Source organism: Mesoplodon densirostris, chromosome 6 (assembly GCF_025265405.1).
Source record: "Mesoplodon densirostris isolate mMesDen1 chromosome 6, mMesDen1 primary haplotype, whole genome shotgun sequence".
Lineage (NCBI taxonomy): Eukaryota > Metazoa > Chordata > Mammalia > Artiodactyla > Ziphiidae > Mesoplodon > Mesoplodon densirostris.
The window spans coordinates 38,070,948-38,094,464 of NC_082666.1; the positions used below are offsets into that span (position 1 = coordinate 38,070,948).

Genomic DNA, 23,517 nt, shown 5'->3' on the forward strand with positions numbered 1-23,517 from the left:
CCGCCATTTGCTTTCCCTGCGTTGTCCTACAGCGGCATCTAGAGGTTGGAACTTGGCATTGCAGCTAACAGATTTAAATGGACCTGAGTAAGGCAATGCGTCATTAACGACTGGTATTGTCACAGCATATTTAGAAAGACTTGGGGCTTAATTCGGAATAGACGCTTAGTTGCTGTTCTACCTAGAACTCTTTGTAATTAAAGACTTCAATTTATAAAGAATTGGTCTTTCTGTTGAAATAGCTGAAATTTTTTAGTGCAAGAAGTGGTTATTAGAGAAAAAGTGAGTCACGAAGAAATAAAGATGAGTAAGAGCAAAGATGATGCTCCTCATGAACTAGAGAGCCAGTTTATCTTACGCCTACCTCCGGAGTATGCCTCTACTGTGAGGCGGGCGGTACAGTCTGGTCATGTCAACCTGAAGGACAGACTGACAATTGAGTCACACCCTGATGGGCGTCATGGAATTGTCAGAGTGGACCAGGTCCCATTGGCATCAAAATTGGTAGATCTGCCATGTGTTATGGAAAGTTTGAAAACCATCGATAAAAAAACCTTTTACAAGACAGCTGATATCTCTCAGATGCTTGTCTGTACAGTTGATGGTGATCTCTATCCTCCTGTTGAGGAACCAGTTGCCACTGCTGATCCCAAAGCAAGCAAGAAAAAGGATAAGGACAAAGAGAAAAAGTTTATATGGAACCATGGAATTACTCCGCCTCTAAAAAATGTCAGAAAGAGAAGGTTCCGTAAGACAGCAAAGAAGAAATATATTGAGTCTCCAGATGTGGAAAAAGAAGTAAAGCGGTTGCTGAGCACAGATGCTGAGGCTGTCAGTACCCGTTGGGAAATAATTGCCGAAGATGAAACAAAAGAAGCAGAAAATCAAGGCCTTGATATCTCTTCCCCAGGAATGTCTGGCCACAGGCAGGGCCATGACTCATTAGAACATGATGAGCTTCGGGAGATATTCAACGATCTCAGCAGCAGCAGTGAAGATGAAGATGAGACACAGCATCAAGATGAAGAAGATATAAACATCATTGACACTGAGGAAGATCTGGAAAGGCAGCTACAGGACAAGCTAAATGAGTCAGATGAACACCACCAAGAAAACGAGGGAACTAATCAGCTGGTTATGGGAATTCAGAAACAGATTGATAACATGAAAGGCAAGCTCCAAGAGACCCAGGACAGGGCAAAGCGACAGGAGGATCTCATCATGAAAGTGGAAAATCTGGCTCTCAAGAACAGATTTCAGGCTGTGCTGGATGAACTGAAACAAAAGGAAGACCGAGAAAAGGAGCAGCTCAGCTCTTTGCAAGAAGAGCTAGAATCACTCCTAGCGAAGTGAGGAGAGTTTTGATACTTAATTTCATTCCTGACAGTGGTCAGCCTTGAAAGAAAAACTTTGTTTTCATCACCTGGACTAGATAGTCAAACTTTGCAGTAGTTCCCAGTTTTCTCCACTGCCTTCTATTGGATTTGTTTTATAATTGTGAATTTCTATCTCATTTGTTTTTTGGAACCACTTTGGTGGGTGTTTGTCCTGTAGTAAGTAGGAATGTATAGACAGATAAACGTAGGGAAGTTGTAGGATTAGTGGAGTGAACAGTTCAGTTTGGTAATTAATCACAGCTTCACTGCAGGACTTTGCTGCTGTTTCTCCGTTTACCAGAAGCTGCCATTGCTACTCTGTGATGCCATCTGAGATAAATTAGTAGATTCTAGTTTGGTGGCAGTGAAGTTTGTTTACATACGTTTTCCCATGCTGTAGCTATTTTCCCAGTTATTCAAAGCAGTTTTCCACATTTTGCATTGCAAATCATTTCATAAAGTTGTTTTAACAATAAATAAAAGCAAGTAATTTTCACCTTAAAAAAAAAAAGGCCTTAAACTTCCCCCGCCCGCCCCCCCCCCGCCCCCGCGTCTGGTCTTTCGAAGAGAGCGAAAGTAGGGGGCGGTTCTGCTTGCCGCTGCGGGCAGGCCTGGACCTTTGGAGGCTGCGGGAGTTCCTCCCCGGACGCAGCAGCAGCCCCAGACTCGGCCGGACGCCAATCGCTTTGGGAAGCGGCTCGCTCCAGGTGGCCCAAGTGGCGGGGGCGGGGGAGGGTCTGCCGGGGCCAGGGACTCACGGTGCCCGGGGGCGGGGGTCACCTCCCTGGAGGTTGGAAGGGCCTGCACGGAGCGGGTGGAGGAGGGAAGGCGGGGGCTGGAACTCCTGTCCCAATCGGCGGTGATCGCCAAGGCCGGAAAGTTTAAAAAAGAGAAAGCCACTGGCTGCGAGCCAGGGGCTTCCGGGCCGCCGGGGCGTGTTTGGCTGACTAGAGGGGTGAGGACCCGGCTCCGCCATCGCCTCGTCCCTCCCGCTGCGGGCCTGCCCCAGGCGCTCCTGGAGCCATTTCACGCATCCGGAGCCTCGGCCACTGGAGGAGCCACCCGCCCGGGGCCGGGAAGCCGCAGGGGCGGCTGAGTGTCCGGCGCTCCTGCCCGTTCCCCTTCCCACCGAGCTGAGCTGGAGACGGCCCTCGGTCGTGGAGCCTGTGGCGTCTGTGGCCTCGGGTGCGGATGGTTCCCGGAGCTTCTGAAAGGCCGGGGCAGAGCAGGAAATTGAGGATGGGGTGGGGAGGGCATGTGGAGCGCTGACCCTGCGCTGCTGGGATGAGAAGTTGGGGAGAGGAGAGAGAACCCCAACCTCCGGCTTGTCTCGGGACTTGGCTTTTTGTGGGGACCCCCAGGAGTCCAGGAGGGTCCAGCATCTTGCAAGCCGCTTCCCCCTCAGTTGCCTCCCCAGCCCACTTTGGTCCCTGGGTTTTTCATTAAAGTCCTAGGAAAGGTAGATGTAGGCAGTCTTTCCAAAGGGCTTTTGCTCTGTCTAGATAATTTGATTTATTGCTTTATGTGGCAAAACTAGTGTGGCAAGCCTTCTTGTAGTTCCAGGTGTCAGCACTTTTTACAGAGACCTAAGAGTAGCACCTACCTCCCACTGCCTGTTCTGGGCTCCTGGAGGAGGGGAAAGTGGAGCCTTGTTGGGAATCCCTGGCCTCACAGCAGGGTGTTCCAGTGTAGGGAGATGGGTAGGATGTTGGCAGAAATTTCGAAAGACTTCACATGGACCAAGAGATTTCTGGATGTAGGAGAAACTAGGGTGCGGGCTCCTTGTGGACCGAATTTCATAGGTGTTAAGTGCTGTCCTTTTACTCTGTATTGGAGTACAAGGGCTAAGGAAGCCTTCCGAACTTCTTGGGGATTCTGGATGGCACAATTTGACCAATAATTGGCTCCTCTCCGCAACTCCAGGACTGAGTTTGACCGTGGCCCATTTTTACTAGCTGTGTGACCTTGGGGGCAGGTTATTTATGGCCTCTGAGCCTCAGTAAGTTTCTTCATTTGTAAGACTGGGTATAATTTTCCACCTTTAGGATCAAAGAATACTTGGCACATAGTAGGCCTGGAGGATTAGTAATTGCTTTGAATGACTGGTCAGATTCCTATAGGTTGCTTCTCCGTTCCCTGCTGCCCCTGAGATGCCCGCCGCCCCCTCCCCCCCAAGACCTGCGTAGGCCAGCGTCTGGGGACCAACCTGCAGGTTAAGCTCCCCTCCAAGGGTATTCCTGAGGCTATTCCTCCAGGCCTGCCTCCGTGGGTTCCTCTTTCCCTTTGTTACAGTTCTTTGCATTTTGGGCTTTAAAGGAATCCATATGGAAAGGCTGGGACCTTTTGTTTTCTCCCCCTAAGTGGGATCATTTATATGGTTAGGAATTGATTTCAGAACCGGTATCTAGGTGCTCTTTGGCAAGTCCTCCCGTCATTCTTTCGGGGGGAGGGAACAGCAGCAGCTGGAGGGGAGAGACCTGGTGGGAAGAGGTGAAAGGGTCTGGCCCGCTGCAGAGGCCAGAGGTGCTGTGGTTTGTCTGATAGGGATTAAGTCCGGATGTTACGAGGTCTCAGTGTGGTTTTCAATAAAAGTCTGTCAGGGATTGCTGCTTTTCTATCGATATGTATTTTTTAAAATTACTAGCATGAGAAGAAAACCAGACCTGTATGGATCCAGGCCGGTAGTAAGCTACTGTGATCAGGTTTCCTACTAGACTCCCAGAGGGGAAGTCAGCGTTTGATTGAAGCTACACTTGGTTCTTGACTCTCTGGGGATGCCTGCTCTGAAACAGGAGCCCTCCCTTTCTCGCCTCCCCCCCACCCCCCTTTTCCCTTCTTCCCCTAAAAGGCTTTGTGCTGAAAGAGCTTCAGTAGGCATGAGTCCCTGGTACCTCTCTAAAGAATGCCTTCCAGCCTTTGCTGACATTGTTTTGTGAACAGTGGGTTGTACCAGGCCAACAGTTTTCCCCCCACCTTAGCTCACTATTTTAGAGGTTCGAGTATGCCCAGGATGCGCCCAACTGCAGTGCTTTCCAGTGTGTGTAGCCAGGGCCTTGCCTGTAATCTGAAGACACCTTAACCTTTGCCCTAGGTGCCCCCCCGGGGGTGGGGGTGGTGAAGGTGGGGAGAGCAAGGACAGGGGATCGTTGTTGAGGGTCTGTTTGTTTTCTCCAGCCACAGAGGCAGAGGGGTGGAGTGGGGCGAGGCCGAGAGTACGGTCCAGCCTTGGGTTTGATTTAAAACTTGGTTTAATTGGAGAAACTCTTAGGCATTTAACAGTTTTGTACAAATGCAAACTTGAAATAGCTCTAGGCCTACGTCAATTAGGAAAGAATAAATGAAGTACAGAGATGTCCAAACTATGTAAATCCTAGAGTTGTCTGCCCTCCCATAAACACATGACAAGTGCCAAGGCATTTCCAGTCAAAACACCCATGGAACCAGCAGCCTCCATCCTTTTGTATTTATTATTTTATCAACAGCATTTTACACAGCATTTAACAAGCACAGCCTGCCTGCTTTCCACCACGGCTCTCAGCAGACTGAGGGGTGGAAAACAGATGGGGGTGGCGAGGAGTGGTCTCTAGAAGAGACTTCTAAGCTGGAGAAATCTCTTCAGATGGGCAAGGAAAAGGAACATTTGGGGTTCCTTTCTCCTGGCCCCAAAGAGAAGACAAAAGTAATGCTTTGGAGGAAGAAATCCCCTCTCCCTTCTCCGGAGGAAAGTTGTGCAGATGTGGTCTGTCTAGTCTCCACTTGGATTCCAGAAGGTGTGAAGCAGGGTCTGCTTTCCCAACACTCTGCCCATCAGTTATTGGTGCTTTTCAAAGAATAAGTATTTGCTATCATTATTCTATATCCTGGTGGAAAGTTTATAACGAAAACTAATGCCTTTCTTAAGTCATAAAATGAGCCTTGTATGATTATTTAATTAAAATCTAAGGACCGATTAGGCATGTAATTTGCGCTAATAATGACGATTATGGAAATGTTCGACTTAACCAAAAATCATAAAAGGAGACATTTTGATCAGTGGGGCGACCAGGAAGGATTCAGGGAGTTGGACGGTTTTCCGAAACACACGAGGCTTTGGGCTGCAGAAAGTGCCGAGCTGCCTAGCCTCTGGGACCACGGTAGAGAGGGCTGCAGGACCCCAGGCCTGGCCGGGGCAGGCCGACCCACACTTTGCTGAGCAGAGAAACCGACCCTGGGAGTCTGAACAACCTTTATTCCCAGCTGAGGAAATGGGGGAGGGGGCCTGGGAGGAGGAAACTCTGGGAGAGCTGATGAACCGCACAGAACTCTGCGCGAAATGGCTGTGTTCTCTTGCTTTAACAATCAGCAGCGACACACGCACTGCTGCCTCGGCTAGCCTTGGCTGGAGCCTGGAGGGGTGGGGGGAGGGGGGTCTCTTGTTCCGGAGAAACCTGCCAGCTGCTGGGCTTGGTGCGAAGGCAGACACAATGCTGCTGTTGTTGGTTTGATCTCTAACTGGATTGGTAGTCTGGCTTTAACTATGTGGTGAGGGGGGAATGTGAAGGCTGTTTACAGCGAGTGCAAATAATGTGACAGCTGTTGGTGCGCGAGCAGCGCTGTGCCTCCTGGGCGCTCACACAAAGCGCGCACTATGCAGGCCCGCGGAGAGCTGCAGAGGTGGCCGCCCCTTGCTGGCCCGGGAGTCCTCTGATGCGCTGCGAGAGAGCCCTCGGCGGCGGCACCCGCACCCCCGCACCCCGCGACACGCATCTTTCTGGCTCCTGGGATCGTGGTGGACGTGCGCGCTGGTTGGTGTGTTGTGGTTTAGGGAACTTGTTAGGCAGAGGTGGCAGGAGAAGGCCTGCGGGGTCATGAGTGTCAACTGTCTGGAGGGGTTTGGCCGGGATCTGTTGACCTGGGGCCTCAGTGGCTTGTGACCGGGTTGTTAAGATTTGGGAAAATAACTTTCCGCCCTAAAGCAAGCCTGTTGGAAAGAATGTATTATTAACTGAAGGCTTTCTGGAAGTTGCAGAGGCTCTGAAGGCAGTTGTTCTTCCTCTGAAATGGCCCTGTTGTTCAGACAAGTTCAAGAGACGGGCGGCCGCTGTGTTCTATGCCCTCGGCCCTGTTTCCTGAATTGGAAACACAAGTGTGTAGGTTCAGGACCCGAAGGGGGGGTGAATGGGGGTGGGGAGGGGTGCAAGTCGGCTTTTGATCACCCGCCTCCCTTTGCCTTCCCGTTTTTGTTTGTTTGTTTTTTTTTCGGTTCATCAGCTCTAAGAGCTTTTATTTTATTTTATTTTATTTTATTAGTCTCTGCTTTACAACAAAGTGAATCAGTCATACATACACATCTGTTCCCACATCCCCTCCCTCCTGCGTCTCCCTCCCTCCTGCCTTGCCGGTTTTTAAGAGCGCGCTTGCCTTTCAGCTGCAGGACCAGCGGTGCTGTCTTGAGCTCTGCCCACAGCGCCACCCACTCTGTGACTTAATCAACTAAATGCCCACAGCCCGGCCTTCTCTGAGTTCCTGGTCCTCTGCCAGGCACTGCGGGGAGGCGCCAGGGTGGGAGGGAGAACAGTTGGTGGGTGGCAGCAATACCCCGCTGGGCCGGTCCAAGCTGGCGGGCTCAGGATGGTCCTCAGGATGGTCCAGAAGATGGGCCTGCCCCTGGGCTGTCCTGGGGCAAGCTGGGTGTAAACACCACTCCCCCCAACCTCAAGGTTGAAGGCTTCCGCAGCCCTGGCCCCCGGGCTTTGGAGGATCATTTAGAGCTGACTTAATTCTATATCCTGCCCTTCTGTGTGACTTCGGCCCCTGAGTGTACAGCTTGCAGGATATCTGCAAATTATGGGTCCACCTCCGCCCCCCGCTGCCCCCAGGTCTACTCTCTGAGTTATAATGTGGACTTCTACATCTAGTTGGGTTCCCTAGTGGGGAGCTGGGAGATGCTTCTAGAATGATACATGAACTTCGGTGCCAGTTCTATAAATTGGTCTTTTTTTATGACGTGTGCCATTTTCTGTAGGAATGTTGCTTGCAAAACGAGTTCCGCCTTGGAGGAAAGGCGGAAAGATAAACAAGCCTGCAACGCCAAAGCGCTGGCAGTCTTTGCCTCCTTCCAGCTCTCTTAAAGCAGCCGGGCTGCATTTCCAGGATTAGACTCGTGCTTGTGAAGAGGGACTCTGGTTGGCTTTTTTTTCCCCCGAAGCAAATGCAAATCGGAGAAAAATAATTTTCTTTCAACGATATGCAACGTATTAGTCACTTGTTATCGTGCTCCGAGGCAGGCCTCATTTGCGCGTCTGCCAGCTCTCTCACACCTGCTCGGCGCTGTTTGGGGCATTTTAACCTTGGTGGTGTCGTGTCTGGTCCCACGGATCAAGGAGGAGTAATTAAGCTCTGAAGAGCTAGAAAAATTCATGGGCCCCCACGTCTACCGCAGTTTTCCCACAGCTTTGTTTGGGGTGTTCCGGGTTCCAAGATGAACAGACGTGGGGTTCCTATTGTTCCTCGTAAAGAAAGTGGGAGCCCCTGTCCTCCTCTGACCATCATCCCCAGCCTTCCCAGGACTCCCAGGCTGCACACAATCAGCAGGGAAGCCGGGTGCAGATCACAGGACCCTGTGTTTTATGCATCTTTTATTCGTAAAAAGTTCCTTTGTGCTTCCTGTGTGTGCTAATGATAGCTGTCGTTAATAGCTTTCTGGTATAGCTTGTTCCTTGTGGGGGGAGGAGTTTGCAGTGAGTTCACTTTATTTCTACAAAGCCCCGATGGAGGCTGCAGTGCAGTGACACCCCCTCTAGAGTCGTGGTCTATGGATCGTTTATTTTGGATTTGCCTCCAGGTTGTGTAGACTCCAAGTGGGAACCCAGCCTGTAGGGACCAGACCCGAGGGGGTGTGGAGGGTGGGTGGGCGGGGAGGAGAGGAGTCAGGTTGGTTAATTGCTTTCAACCTCGGTTTCCTGTCCTGGGCTGCTGCCTCCTGTTGAGGGACACCAGCTTCCAAGTGGGGCCCCCTCTTGCATACACGCGTGGTTGTGTGTGGCACAACCGTGAAAGAAAGTGAAAGGAACAAAAAGCCGAGGCCTGGCGTCGGGGGTGGGGGTTGGCTGGGGTAGGGGAAGTGTCTGAGGTTGGTCCAAGAGCTGACGGTGGGCCACGGCTCTGTTTTTGGGGAAAGGGGATGTGTGGCGGGCAGCCCCGGTTTGGCAGCGGCTCTCCCGATCGATCCTTGCTGGTGCCCCCCTCCCCAAGCCCCCGAGCCCCCTTTTACAGTTGGCTACACCAGGCTTGCATCTTTGAATCGGGGAAGGTGGGGGAGACGTCCACGGAGAGAACACTCCAGACTGGCCGAAGGGAGCGCAGGACGATGGGCCGGAGCGGTCTCCAGTCAGTGCCCACTCCCCTGGGGCGCGCCGCCGCACATCCTGGGTTCTCCGTGCGCCCACCCAAAGTTGCTTTTTGTCAGAGATTAAGCGGCAGGCGCCTGGGAAGGGGGAGCCCAGAGGAGCGCGCGGGCGGGGTGAGCTGGGGTCGGGGGCTGGCCGAGAGAGCCGGGGGTCCTGGAAGGTCGGGCGGGGGGTGCGTGTGGGGGGGCGGCCCCGCGTGGGGACCTGGCGGAGGAGGGGCGAGGAGCCTGCGGCAGCGCGGGTGTGTGTGGTGGGAGAGAAAATCCCTTTGTTGCTGACCGATCCGTGCTCGGGGCTGAGGCGGGGGAGGGGGCGCCCTACCCCACTCGCCGCCGCCGCCGCCGCCGCCACGGGCCAAGTTCACTCCCGACTGACCCGAGTGGCTCGCGGCGCTATCCTGGTGCCCTGGGAGGAGGCAGGGAAGGTTCTGGTTGCTCAAAAGGTCAGGGCCAGCCGCGTGAGTTTCCCGTCCCCCACCCCGTCACACCCGCACTCCTGCTGCGCAGCTCTGTTACTAATGCAAAACTTGGGTCGTGAGTGGGGACGCCTCTGGAGGCGGCGACAGCCATGACTTGGAGTGTGCCAAGAGACAGCGCCTGGGCAGGCTGGATCACTCTTCCCACCCCCCACTCCCCCCCAGCACCCATGCCCGGCTGCAGGACCCAGTCGGGCGACCTCCTTCAGCCACACCCCAGGAAGCCTGCGACCCTCCCCCCAACCTGGGGGCATCCTTGGGGTTCCCCTCTCCCCACTGCTACACATACTGCGGAAAACATCCCAGGAGGACTTGCCCCAACGCTGCACACCCTGGACCGCTTTTTCTCATCTCCCACCTCCTCGCGGCCCCCAGTGCTAAAATAGGAACTTCTTCATCCCTCCCTTCCTTGACGCCAGTAGAGAAGTACCTGTGTGTGACCCAGTCTGCGCTTGGAGCAGTCCCAGGAAGGGCTCCCGCGCCATGAGCTTTGGGCTTCCATGAAAGCCACACACTCTGCAGAAGGTCACCCCTCCCTGGCCCCCTCTGTGTCCCTGCCTCAGCCTTCCCTCTGCCGCAAGGAAACTATGTAGCCATTCTGGGGTTTGTTACGTAGAATGTTCAGTGGAGTCAGATGCTGTTTAATGGGTTAGATGTGGCCTGCACCAGCTATCGCCAGGCAGAACTCAAGTCCATAGTGCAGTTTAATCCTCTGGAAAACACGGTGCCAAATATTTACAGATGAGGGGGCCAAAGTTGAAGAGGTCCGGCCACCTGCCCAGAGACACGCCGTGGATGAGAGTGGGAGCTGGGAGGCTGTGGTGACTAAGCGGGCGCGCACGTGTCCTCCACAGAGAACCAGCCATGCCCGTGCAGTGAGAGACACCCCTTCCCCGAAGAGGTCCCCAGCCTACGGAGGACCGTGGCACATGGCATGCTGGCTGGGAGCCCTGCCGTCTGCCCGGCCTTCTGAGCCGGAAGCTCCCCAAAACCCGTCCAGGTCTTCTTGGTCACTAACTGGATAAGTGCCTGATGCGGCATGGAGTGCCTAGAGAGTGAGGCCCTAGGAAGGGGCACCGTTAGTATTGGAGTGGAGTTGGGATGGTTTGGTGGCGCTGCTTCCCATTCCGTCGCTGTCACTTGACAAGCATGCTGTGCAGACTTGAACCAATCTATCAGCGCCTCAAGGGCGGAGGCAGTGGAAAGTGGCCCGGTGCCAGGAGGAGCTGGGGTGGAGAGAAAGGAGAGGTGCCAGGAGTGGCCTGGTGCTGCCTTCCTCCCTGCGCTCAAGCCAGCCTCTCACGGCCACTGCTCCTTCTTTTGCAACCTGTTTGTTGCCTGCCAAGGGAAGTCGCCTTTAAAGAAAACAAAACAAAACAAACGTTCTCTCCTTCTCCTCATTCCATAATGGTGTTTTCATGGCAGGAATCGGCAGAACGGTGGTGGGTGCAGCTGGGGACCCGTGTTTCCCCTCGTGTCTTTTCACAGAGGGCCAAGGTGCCCTCGCTCAGGGATGCCAAGGTTGGGGTGACAGCTCCTAATCTTGGTCCCTCTGACCTCTTTCTGCCAATCAGGCTCTTCTCCCCAGCATCCAGGCCAAGCTCGGATGCTAATCATAACTCTTGGCTCCCGGACCAGATGACTGCCCAAGTCTGTCGAGGGAGACTCAAGCTCTCCTGTGCTTGCCCCTAGGGCCAGACCGAAAGCCGGAGACCACGCGGCGAGTCTGCGTTTTGCAAGCCGGGTCTCTCTCAGACCTGGGTGTTCAGCGGGCAGCCACCACAATTCCTGGTCTGTTCTTCAGAAACCAGATGCTCCTCCGTCTCCCCGGCTGACCCCTTCTCTTGGCCACCTTCCCTCTTCATCCCTATCCCACATCCTTGCCCCCTTCTCTCCACTGCTGGAAAAAAGGGTTAAAACCCAGAGCCAAGGTGTAGCTTAGCAGCTCCCACTGGAAACAGGTTGATGCTTGTAAAGTGCTTTTCATGACTTACTTCACACATCTTGGCACTTCCAGAAGCATCACCCACCTGTGGAAGAAAAGCGGGGGGGGGGTCGTTGAGAAATAAGGGCAGATGAGCCTCTTATATACAGCAGCAAAGCGCCTGCTCTGTCTGTCATCTAAATCACGTCATTTGCCCCCTGCAGCATGACCCACAGCCAAGGGTCAGGGAAGTCACTTTTGAAGAACTTTTCCTTGGAGGTTAAAAAAAAGAAGAAAGTAAGAAAGACCCCCAACTATTTCAATAGCCGCTTCTAGAAGAGGAATGGGGTGAGCGTGGCGGTGTCTCTGACCCTATCTCTGTGTCCCTTGCGCCCAAGATCCCCTTAGTTAGTTCTACATCCCAGAGAGATGGGGGGTGGGCCCGTTTTTCAGTGATGGTGGGGTGTACGCAGTATGGCCTTTGCCCAGGATGAGGGTGTTCCTGCCCAGGATTTGGGCTGTCACTCTGGAGAAGGGCCTCACGCCAGGCAGGGCCCCCAGCTCCTTGGCCCTTTCCGCTCAGGTCCAACTTTGGCCCGGAACCTGAAGAGTTAATAGTCTTAACTCGTTGCAATGAAATTATGGCTGGCAGTGGCGCCGCTGTTTGTTCAACAGACCACTTTTAAACAGTTCACAAAACGTTCATGGGGCAGCTAAAGATTATAAGTGGGTGTGGGTGTGGGTGTGGGTGTAGTCAGCAGGATCCAGTACTGAGCCTTGCCCCTCCTCCTCTTGTTTCTTCACGGCCAGCCCCCTGCCCCGCCCCGCCCCCACTCCCGTGACACCGGACCACGCTCGGGGCCTCAACCCTCCATCTGACCCTGTGCACGTAAGAACACTTCATCCTGACACTGGGTGTTATTTATCTGTGCGGCGTTAATATTGAAAACCCCACCAGACAAGACCTGGAAGGGCGGGGAGAGGCTTTGAAAGCACCCTGTGGTCCCAGGTGTCTCTAAACTGCATTCCCCTCTCATGCTAAGTCCAGGCCGCCCTTTCTAAAGAAAAGCCCTTTCAAGGGAAGGGGGCTGCTGGCCCTTTTTGAGGGGAGGGGAGAGGGCTCAGTAGGATGATTGTGGCAGCGGCCTGTTTCCTCAGTCAGGTACTCAGAGGTCCTTGTCCCAAGGCGACAACTAAAGGAGACATGTAAGAGGCAGCTTGTGTAAGTTTTGAAGACTGGAGCACCAGAAGATTGGGGTTTCGAGGGCACACACGCTTCGTCCCTCATCCTTTTCTTAAGGGTTTAATGGAGTGACCCTTTGGCTTCTGGTATAATGTCCAAATTTCATCATGACACCCAGCCAAGGGGTGGCATGGTGTGGTCCTCCCGCTGCAGCCACGGCCAGGACACTTGCACCGAGGAATGTTTCTCCTCCACCTTTTAGATGAGGCTTCCCTGGACATCTTCCTTTTGGTCTTCCTTTTGTAGAAGGGGCTGCAGGGGTTAGGGAGGGGACACTTTGTTGAACGTGCCTTCTGGTCGGCCCTGCACTAGTGGTGGCCTGCCCCCAACTTGATTTGTATGTTCGAAACACGGAAGAACAGCCCGTGAGCCCCCCACAGAACCTTCCTTGATGCCCAAGTCCATCTGAGTCCACCTTTTCGGGGCACTGTGGCCAGCTACTGGAAATGCCCCAGTCTGTCTAAAGAAAGGGACGCTTTCTAAAGAAATAGCTTCTCTAGAATCCCGCCAGGCCGGACACAACTGGGAGATCCCTGCCTCTCCTCCAGCTTCATCGTTGAGCTCTAACTACGCGCCGTGTGTCTGCGGCGTGGGGCTCTTGATTAACAGACGGTGTTCTCTTCTGTATAGGGGCCGACGGGGCATGCTGGTGGACAAAAGCCTGTGTTAGGACAAAGAAATGCAGAGGGATAGCCTGGCTGGCTTTGGGATTCATAACATATCTTTGGGCTCATAACATATCTAACAAGATATAGCAATCTTTTTTGATTTTTTTGAAGTTTAAACAAATAGTGTACTCTGCATGAATTTTGTCTTTCAACTGAATCATTCTACTGTGGAATTTATGATGCTATGGTACTAGTTTACGAAGAAAGTGTAGTAGGCTTCACATATCTCCATATCTTATATTGATGGCATTTAAATTCTAATACCAAACTGTTATTGTTTCATAAACTAGGAGAAAATTGCGCTGGTAACAAGCAGGAGAAGCTGGCAGAAACAATAGATTTTCTACTCTTTGCTTTCTATTGTTTGTAAGCCTAGTTACCCTAGTTGACCAGTTAATGACACCACATAATGAAATTTTCCTGACTGCTAATTAATTAGCTCTAATTTCATTAGCTTTGTTATTACTAAGGCTTCCACTAATTCTATGTGTGAATGTCTTCTTACCCTACTCATCCTATTTTCCTCTTTGAGCTTCCTCAATGTAGAGAACCCATTTGATTGACTTAAGAGTCAGAAGATACTTATAATCAGAGAAAAAGCAAAAAAAGAATGACTGTAATGCCAACTAGTATAACTATTAATTAGAACTTATGTTTTGAGGATTTTCAGACAGAAGAGGGGTAGAAATGATAATAGTTTAGTTTTAGGAAAGCTGTAGTACACAAATAGAACCCCAAATCACACCACAGATAATTTTGCAGGAATTTAATATATCTGATATACACTCAATTTGTGCCCATGAATGGTGAGCAAATAGAAGTAAAGGAGAATCACATAATTACATTTCTGGACAAATCAGGTTATCAGAATGATGCAATAATGGCAGTTTACCTCAATCACTTCTTAGGCTTTCTTATTTACTATGCTAAATGTTAAATGCGATTTCTGAGTAAAAGCATTACAATGACTTCAGCATTATGGGACATGAAACACAGTGAGAACTCAGAGCAGGGAAGGAAATAAGTAAGGTAAGAAGGAAAAAGAAATGAAAGAGCTGAAAGATGTACTACTTGGCTGTCAGGTGTTAGGAGAGTTTATTTGTGCTTTTTCTTAATCTTCATAACGCTCTTGTCAGAATGGTAGTAACATACCCATTTTTTTAGATGAGCGACCTTTAACTGTAGGTTGCACTTGATTGTCTGCCAGGTTTTCAAGTCTGTGATGGGGACAGTAATGTCAGAAATTTCAATCCCAGTCAAATCAAGACCTGGTAGAAACACCATTATGGAAGTGCATAGTTTTGACCCAAATTTGACCACATTAAAATGTTGTTCTTTCTTCTCCAGGATGATAGTCTGTATTTCAAGAAGAATTCTAATTCTTGCCCCATAACAATTTCTCTGAGTTCTTTGTGCCAACTAAAGCCTTTGATTGTTTTTCATATCAGCAAATCCCTGGAATTATATGCAAAATGCTACGAATAGTTATCTATTTACTATATATTATTATAATATATTATTACTATAAAATACTATCTAATTATTTTTAGCAAAAGGATGCAGAGCCGTTACCAGATTCTCAAAACTCAATCAGATTATCTAAGAGTTTACATTAAATGAGGTAATGAATGCCCTTTCTGGATCCAAACATTATAATATTTTTAATCCTTACCGTGGTCCCTGAAATGTCTATTATCTCTAATTATTAGTAAGGGAACTGAGACTTAGTAAAGTCTAAGTAAGTGAGAGGTCTGGAATTCAAATGCAGGTCAGTTTCAGTCTTGAACACTGTAAGGCCAACTGGCCCCAGGCAGGGGAACGCAATCAGATTCACAGGTTGAATCAGAGCGAAACTCTCCAGACCACCCAGTTCCAGAAACTGATCTGGAGGCATTCCGGACCACCCAGTTCCAGGAACTGACCTGGGGGCTTTCCACCCGGCCCAGCCTTCCTGCCTTTCGAGGAGCGGGACTAGCGGTCCCAAGACTGATGTAACCGGCACCAGATATTGCCACGATACCCGAAGAGACCACCAAATAAGGAATACCCTGCGCCCTCCCAGATTCACCACACCCCTTTCCCTTCTTCCCCTATAAAACCTTGCCCAACCCTCGCCCGGGTGCGACTTCTCTGGTCCCTTTCTCTCGGACCGGTGAACCTCGCCCGGTAGCGCCCCCTAATAAAGCTAACTTGAAGCTTTCCTCTGTCGCGATGCCCTTTGTTAAGATCCGACCTCACAAACACCACTAATTCTATAGCCTATACTGCATTCTATACTCTCACTGTAGATAATCAATAAATGTTCATTTATTTCCTTTACCCCAGTTGGGGACAAAGAACATGGGTGTGTGAAAGAAAGTACAGATTAGTTTTAATGTAAATGATATAATAATAATGCTAGTCAGCAGTTACGGAATATTCATATTGTTCTAGGAGTTGAGCATTAAGTACTTTACAGGCATTCTTTTATTTAAAATCTCATATATATAATACCTAACTTAGGAAGTAGGTAATATAAATGTGCCAAGGTGATTGAAATAACGTGGTCATGTACAGGCAATGAAACTAGGAAAGAGTTTTCTGGGCTGATGGTTGAATTTTGGCCAAGACGTTAAGGGGAGAAGGGATGAGCACTGGTGGGGAGACTGAAAACTTATTCATCGTAGGGAGAAAGCACTGGTGGAAGCATTGTACTGCTTGCTTAAGAACTGTTACCCTCATAACCCGAAAACTGAGGTTTTGCTGAAGGCACATTTCTTGCAGTGTGAAAAAGAATTTACTGATATCTATTCATCTCTTCACGTTTGAACACGACTGTTTTGCAGATTTGTTGAAATGACTCAAGTTCTCTTTCAGATCTGGACTAAATGTCTGTATCACAGCATTAGGGCCCATGGAGCAGCATTTGCAAGCCCATACTCACCTCCCCCCTTTTTAGTGTTTTGCACTCTGGAAAAGCAAACAACAGCAACAACAATATCTTATTTCCTTTTATCTATAGTTATTATTAATCTTGTCAAGAAACCCAATCTGATATATTTATGCTAAAATATAAATGAAATTTTTCCAGTTTTACTGAGATTTAATTGATATATAATATTGTATCTGTCCAAGGTGTACAATGTGATGATTGATATATATATATATAGTGTGAAATGATTACCACAATGTTTAGTTAACCTTAATTCACATAATTACAAATTGTATTTCTGTGATGAGAACTTTCAAGATCTACTCTCTTAGCAACTTTCAAACATAAAATACGGTATTGTTAACTGTAGTGACCAAGCTGTACATGACATCACCATTACTCACTTATCTTATAAGTAGAAGTTTTTATCTTTTGATCATCTTCACTCATTTTCCTCACCTCCAACCCCCAGCTCTGGCAACCATCATTCCATTCTTTCTATCATGAGTTCAGTATTTTAGATTTCACATATGAGATCATAAAGTATTTATCTTTCTCTGTCTGACATTTCATTTAGCATAATGCCCCCCAAATCCACCCGTGTGGTCACAAATAGCCAGATTTCCTTCTTTATCATGGCTGAATAATAGTAGGTTGTATGCACCCCATTTTCTTCATCCATTCATCCACAAAAATCACTGAGGTTGTTTCCATGTCTTGGCTACTGTATTGGGTTGGCCACAAAGTTCATACAGTTAATGAATACACTGTTCAGTAAAACTTGGTGGAAATGAAAAATGTGTCTTTTATTTTTACTTAAAATAAGTCTGACAAAGCCAGCTAGGCATCCCTTTGAGTAATGACTTATATCACATTGAAATATTTTAAACATATGAACAGTAATAGCTTAAATGACAAATGTTACTAATATTGACACAATTGATCAAGGAGAGTATGTTAGAATATGTTAAAATGCAGATGGACAGTGAAAGAACAAATATAACTTTTAACTAAATATTGTCTTGATATTTAGATCATTGGTTAAGAACATGATAACGGGTTTCATCCATTTCAAGAAGGCAGAATATTTGCAGATCACTTGACATTTACTAGGTATGTTCTCAGTCTGGAAGGATATATTTCATTTACATGTGTCATTTAATTTAACCACATCCCTCTGTAATAGATAGTGTTATCCCTATTTGCAGATAGGAAACAGGTTCAGAAAGATTAAGAATGTTACCTAATTCTAGTAAGTAACCAAACCTAAACTGATCTAATTCCAGGGCAAAGCTCTTTCTGACACATCAGTGTGGGTCTTTATCTCTTTGAGAATTGTTGAACATTAAAAGCCTTCTTCCAGGTAAATGCATAAAGAAACAACATGAGCAATGATATAACAATACAAGTCTCACTAAATAATTGGTGTGTTTGGCCTTGCTTTTGCTGATAGATCTTTTGCAAAATTGCTTTTCTCTGAGATAGTGGACTTTAAATATTTTCTTTGAAGACTTTCCTAAATTATACCTATCAGAAAGCTACTTCGCTTTAAGGCTAAAGAAAAATGAAAGCTTACTTAACTACACTTAGGTGCCAGGGTCATACTATGAACTCTACACCTGCCGGGATTCACCCTAAGATAGGGTGGCTCCACAAACTGTCCATAGTACTGTGATTTCTTTCTGATATTTTGAAGTAGAAATAATAACTATTCACAAAAGAGAGAAACACTGTTTCTTGGTCCTCAATATCATACTGCTGTAGGCTAATTCTTTTTCTCTTCTGTTGCCCCTTCGTATAGTGTGTTTTGGGGACCCTCCTTCACGATCTTCTCCGTTCCAAGAGCATCTTACATAAATCCAGGACTTCTCAAGCAGCCAGTTTTGCCAGATGGTCTTAGGGTTGGTTGTACCCATATATGTATAATCCTGAACTTCTCAAGTAAGGTCCTTATAGAGCATAATGGCTAAGAGAATTGGTGCTAATACCAGACCTGAGTCCAAATACTGCCTATGCCCCTAACTAGCTGTGTAACCTTGGAGAAGTAACTTAAGCCCCTTAAAGGGATTAGATTTCTCACCCGGAAAATGGTATAATAAATGCATCTACCCCATATGGTTAGTGTGTAAATTAATGTAACTTGAGATGGTGCATGTTAAGCATTAGCACAGTGCCTGTCTCTTGTTAGTAATACCTGCTTTTATTATTAATTATTCTCTTTATATTCCCAGTTTCAGCTAGGTGCCTAACATATAATAGTTGTTCAGCAAATATTTACTGGATTGAACTAGCTCTGAAATTTAAGCATTGGGTCAACAGCAAAGTAGTCACCCCACCAATATTTCTCCAACAGAAAGGGAGAATAGATGGAAGCCAGCCATCACACTTTCTTTTCTTATTCTAAACTTCCCATCCAGCCCCAGCAATAAAATAATCTTCCTGAACCCCAACAATTTCGAGAATTTTTCAAATCACACTATTTGAAAATAGTTGGGTTTCCCTAATCTAATATGTCCCAGGACCTCAAGGTCACCAAGCTTATATTAATGAAGTGTAGTTAAGATAAATGATTACAGTTAGTAAACCAACTGCTTATGAGCTCATTGGGCTTTTTAAAATTTACTATCTGCACTTCATAGAGACACAAGTATTTTGCTTTTGTAGGACACTCAACAGTGAAAGTAGTCTTTCAAAAAGCACAAATCAGATGCTATTATTGCACTGCTTCTAACCTCTAAAGGCTATCTATTGTAAAGAGATTAAATTTTCAACTACTTAGCCAGGTTCACAGGGACCATGTGCTCTGGTCACTTACCACATGTTTGCCTGACCTTCATGGGGTTTGAGGCACAGTTGTCTTTTTCAGTCCCTCAGATGCAACAAGCTCTACTTCTTGCTCTCCCAGCTTTAGATTGGCTAATCCTTCTACCCAGACCAATTTCCCTCTGATCATTAAGGCCTTGGTTCAAACGCCACCACTACTATCTTGACCAAAGAGACCTGCCTCCTCACTGCCTCTCCATCCCATTGTCCAGTCGTATTTCTGTCGCTGTACAAAATTTATTTACATGTTTGCTCTGTCTTCCTCCACCACTGGACGTTTGCTTAAGAGCAAGGACTTTGTAATTATTTGCTCACCACTGAATCTTCCAAGGCTTGCAGCAGACACTGGCACATAGAAGGTGTGTAGGAAATGTGCGTCTAATAAATGAATAAATATGTGAATGAAAGAAAACTGTGAAACACTAACACAAGAATATTTTTCTTTCAAAAGAATAATGAAAAATAATTTCATTCAATAAGAGTCATTGTTAGTTACTGATACGTGACTTAGTAGTTCCCATTCAATTTAAAATGTTCCATTTTTTTCTGATACTTCACAAGTCATTAATTAAATGTTGCTCACTTTTAAGGCCAATCTGTGAGACATTATTAACTTGTCTACTGTAAAGTTCCAGCATTAACTCAGACGGGGCTTCACCAAGTACTGATCATGTGACCTTGGTCTCTCATTGCCTCAGTTTTCTCATTTGTAACATGGGTATAATAATAGGCTTATTTCATAGGCCTATGAGGAGGAAAACCTCATATATATGTGTGTGTGTGTGTGTGTTTCTATATATATGTATTTAAACAGTGTCTTAGAATAGTGTCTGGCACATGATAAGCATTATAGAGTATTGACTGCTGCTACTAGTACTGTTATTATGAGAACTAACTGTTGAGAATAACCCTTCATCTAGTGGTTTATTCCACTGAAGACAAAGGAAACTAATAGAATATTAGAAATCAGATTAAACACAGAAAGCCAGTAAAATATACCAAGACAGAAGATGATGAGAGTGTAAAAGCATAGAAGAAAAAAAACGGTTTTTATTTTTGTTTTTCTTTTTTAAAGAAGGAAAGAGCCTAGAAATAGGACAAAAACTATTCATTGGCTATACTGACATGGGGATCGCTGGTGACCTTCATAAGTAAAATTTCAGGACAGTGAGCAAAGAGAGATTACGGTGAGAGAAGTCAGATGGATGTAAATTATAGAGTAAGTGGGACGTGAGGACATGGAAACAATATATGAAGATAACAATTTTGAAAAGTTCAGACATGAATTGGCTAAAGAAGATATGCAGGGATTAGGGGAGGAGGGAGGCTTTCATGTTACACGTATAGTTTTTAACATTTTAAGTTGGAGTTACTAGTCTAGAATGAGGTTGAATTTTGGCAAGAATCATCCATAAGGAGTAGATGGGTTGTAGAAAATGCAGTGCTGTGACGTACTTGAGAAGATGAGAGAAAATGAAATGCTCTCTGTAGTGCACGTGGCCTTTTAACTTTAACTCCTGTAGTAAAAGGGAATACAAAGATCAATGCAAATGCTAATGAATTAATGGATTTGGCAGTGGACTATTTACTGACTTCTGTGTTCTTAATGAGTTATGAAGCACCTCACCAGCTCAGAGTGAAGGAAGTAAAGAGGATGGAGGAACATTTGAGAGGGGTAGTAGGTAAAGCTTCTCAGAAAATAGTCCTTAAGGAGAATTAGAAAGAACGTACTGTATGTCAGAGCAATATTTCCAGTCTTGAAAATCCATTTGAAGTTGGTGATTATTAATTTATTGGAATACCAATTTGCCCTGCCACATGATTTTTCTCCAGCTACCTGGATATAAGTTACACAGAGGCAGAAAAGAGTGAGAGATAACTATCGAGGGAAAATACAATTAGTATTTTTTTTACCTTTTTCCACTTCCCCGCTCCAACTCTGGGAAGCCTTCACGGACATGGCTGCCCTCCCAGCCTCCAGCAGCACTCTGTTATCAAAGAATTCAAAGAAATGGAACATAGGTTTCCAACTTATTAATTTAGCAAAATCAAAAATTATATATAATGTCTTCTGTTGGCAAAGATTTTTGCAATATAATTTGGTTCCATCTTTTGACAAGTAATTTGGCGATGTCTAGCAAGATAAAAATGTTAATAGCTTTTTACACATTAATTCTAATTCTGGAAGTTTACGCCAATAAATAAGTACAATCCAGAAAATTATTATATAAAGATGCTCACTGTCATGTCATTTGCAATAACAAAAATTTAGAAACACCTTTAATTGTTAACAGTAGGAAAACAGTTTAGGAAATTATATCCACTTAGTAGAAAATTACACAGTTACTATATTATAATTACAAGATGATGGAGCAAAATAGAATAATGCTTAATAAAGAAAGAATGAAGAAAGCTGACCTAAATTTGTGTCTTCCTTATGACAGTAATTATGTAAACATATAAATATTTATTAAAACTTAAAACCAAAATAAGGTTTTAAAAGCTCTGTACCAGTAATGGGGATTTTATGTTTGTTTCAAAATATTTTTTAACATAACTCTTATAATTTTGTTTTTTCTACTCCTTTTCTTAAGAATTTATTATTACCTCATTTTTCATTTCATAGTTTCAAATAAAGTCAGCAGTTTTATCAGAGAAGATTAGACTTATTTGACAGTTCATAATTCCAAGTTATTTGGTATAAAAAGACCATATACACTTGTAGGTGCTTTCAAAATAAAATTTTGAGAATTTTTTTTTTTTTTTGCTTAGTCTTTCCTAGTATGGAGATTAAGCAAACTACCTAAAATTGCTAGCCATTCTTTTTTCATTTTTCTCATTTTATTCATTTATCTTGCCCTTCACAGAAATGATAATGAGTCTGCAGTTGCATCTGCCAATTTCTTAAATCCTCTATTATCCACAATATGAAACCATACTAATATGAATGCTTCCAGTATTTTCAGAGCTCTTTAGTTATACTTTAGCACTCTGTATGAAGTATCTTATGTAAGTGTAAAATTTAGAGTCAACTTCTGGAAACTTTTGATTTCTTAGTTCAAAAGTGAGAGATCCTTAGTTCAGCCATATGATTAACAATTACTTGTATAGTAGGAAGCTCCTAAATTATTGTTTTATGGATACCTGGCAGTTTTCTTGCCATTTCTCAGAAGTTCTCTATTAAACACATTCTCTCCCCCCCCCATCATACACACACACACACACACACACACACATTGTGATTAAAAGCACAGACTTTGGCATTATGAAATCTAAGGTTCAATTTCCAGTTCTGTAGATTCTTGGCCACCTCACTTTAGGCAAGTAACCTAATGTCTCTGAACCTTGTTATTTTCATCTGTAAAATGGAGATTACAATTATATCAGACAATCCTCAAAACATCCGTAATGATTTTAGAGTTTCAGAGTCAGGTACAAGCAGGCACTCAGTAAATGGCTAGTGCTTTTATTACTTTATTATTATTTAGGTCTTGGTTTTCCTTGAGTCTGTGAGTCCCCATGATGAAATGTAATTTCCAGTAGATTGAGTAACACTTGTTTTCACCAAAAATTTTAACTGAGTTCATTACTTTCTGTGCAGCCCAGATTAGCTTTCTGCCTTTTTTTCTGTGCCGTATGTAGGTGCTCAATAGATTTATTTAATAAATGTACGAATGCATGAGTGTGTAGATGAAATTTTAAATGCTTCTTTTTGAGAAGGTAGAACAAATGTGACACAGTAGAACAGGTAAGAAAATAGTCCATGGAAAAAATGGCAAAGTCACGTATGTGCCCAGGGTCAGCCTAAGAATTACTTTTTTTTTTTTTTAGGATCCCAGTGAGCTTCCACATGCAGACTAACTGGAAGCCAGAACCACAGGCAGCAGCTAGGAAAATATACAGCTTCCTTCCAGGCAGAAATTGGGAGACGGGCATTTTTTTGTCCTCTCCCTCCATGCTGGGTCTGGGTGTATAGATATGGGTAGTCCTCACCCATTTAAAAACTCCTTCTTTGTTTGCTATAGTACTGTGGGACTCATGAATGCAAGCCCAATTGACTTTCAGTGGTAGGTTATTTTGGTGTCCATCCCTCAGGTGGCAGTTTTTAAAGTCAGGGTTCTAAATGTGTAGACAAGCTCCCTCCAGGGCCATGCAGGAGACTTGGCTTTATTGTTGAAGCAGTTTGGAGGGAGAGTGCAGAGTAAGTACCCACTGGCTCTTTTGGGCTCTGGGCAGGATTCCAGTCAGCTGAAATGCAAGCTGATTAGAAACTGGACCCTCAGACAGTAGCTGGGAAAGTATGTAGTCCAACACCCTCCAGGAAGAAATTGGGAGATAGGCGTTTGTATGTGTTCCCTCTGCTCTGGGCTTGGGGAGATAGCCAGAGGGAGTGCTCAAGCACCTTGTAAAAACTGCTTGTTTGCTATAATACTATGGGACTTGTGAAGGGAAGCCCTTTTGGCTCTCAGAGCTAGATGATTTGGGGGCCTATCCCTCAGGCGGCAGCCTTAGAAGTTGGGGCATTAGAAATATGGTCCAAACACTGCACTAATTGGGAAGAGGCTGGAGTTGGTGGTTTCAAAAAGATTGTAAGGCAGTGTTCTTGGGTGGGGTTTATAGTAAGAGTGTGTCTCATCCTTTCCTATACATTTCTGAGTGGGTATTTTCTCAGTTTCCCAACGTGTAGGAGTCACTAAAGTAGTTTCTTG

General features: G+C 46.1%; 2 protein-coding genes across 4 annotated transcripts in view; both read left to right on the forward strand.

Moving 5' to 3' along the window:
- Positions 1–23,517, forward strand: part of LOC132492149 (putative spermatogenesis-associated protein 31C1) — a 58,000-nt gene that overhangs the window by 8,097 nt on the left and 26,386 nt on the right. The gene's annotated exons all lie outside the window — the stretch shown is intronic.
- Positions 100–1,879, forward strand: LOC132492151 (transcription initiation factor TFIID subunit 7-like). The gene has a single exon (XM_060101428.1). It carries the CDS (start codon positions 304–306, stop codon positions 1,351–1,353), a length of 1,050 nt encoding a protein of 349 aa, XP_059957411.1. The 5' UTR covers positions 100–303; the 3' UTR covers positions 1,354–1,879.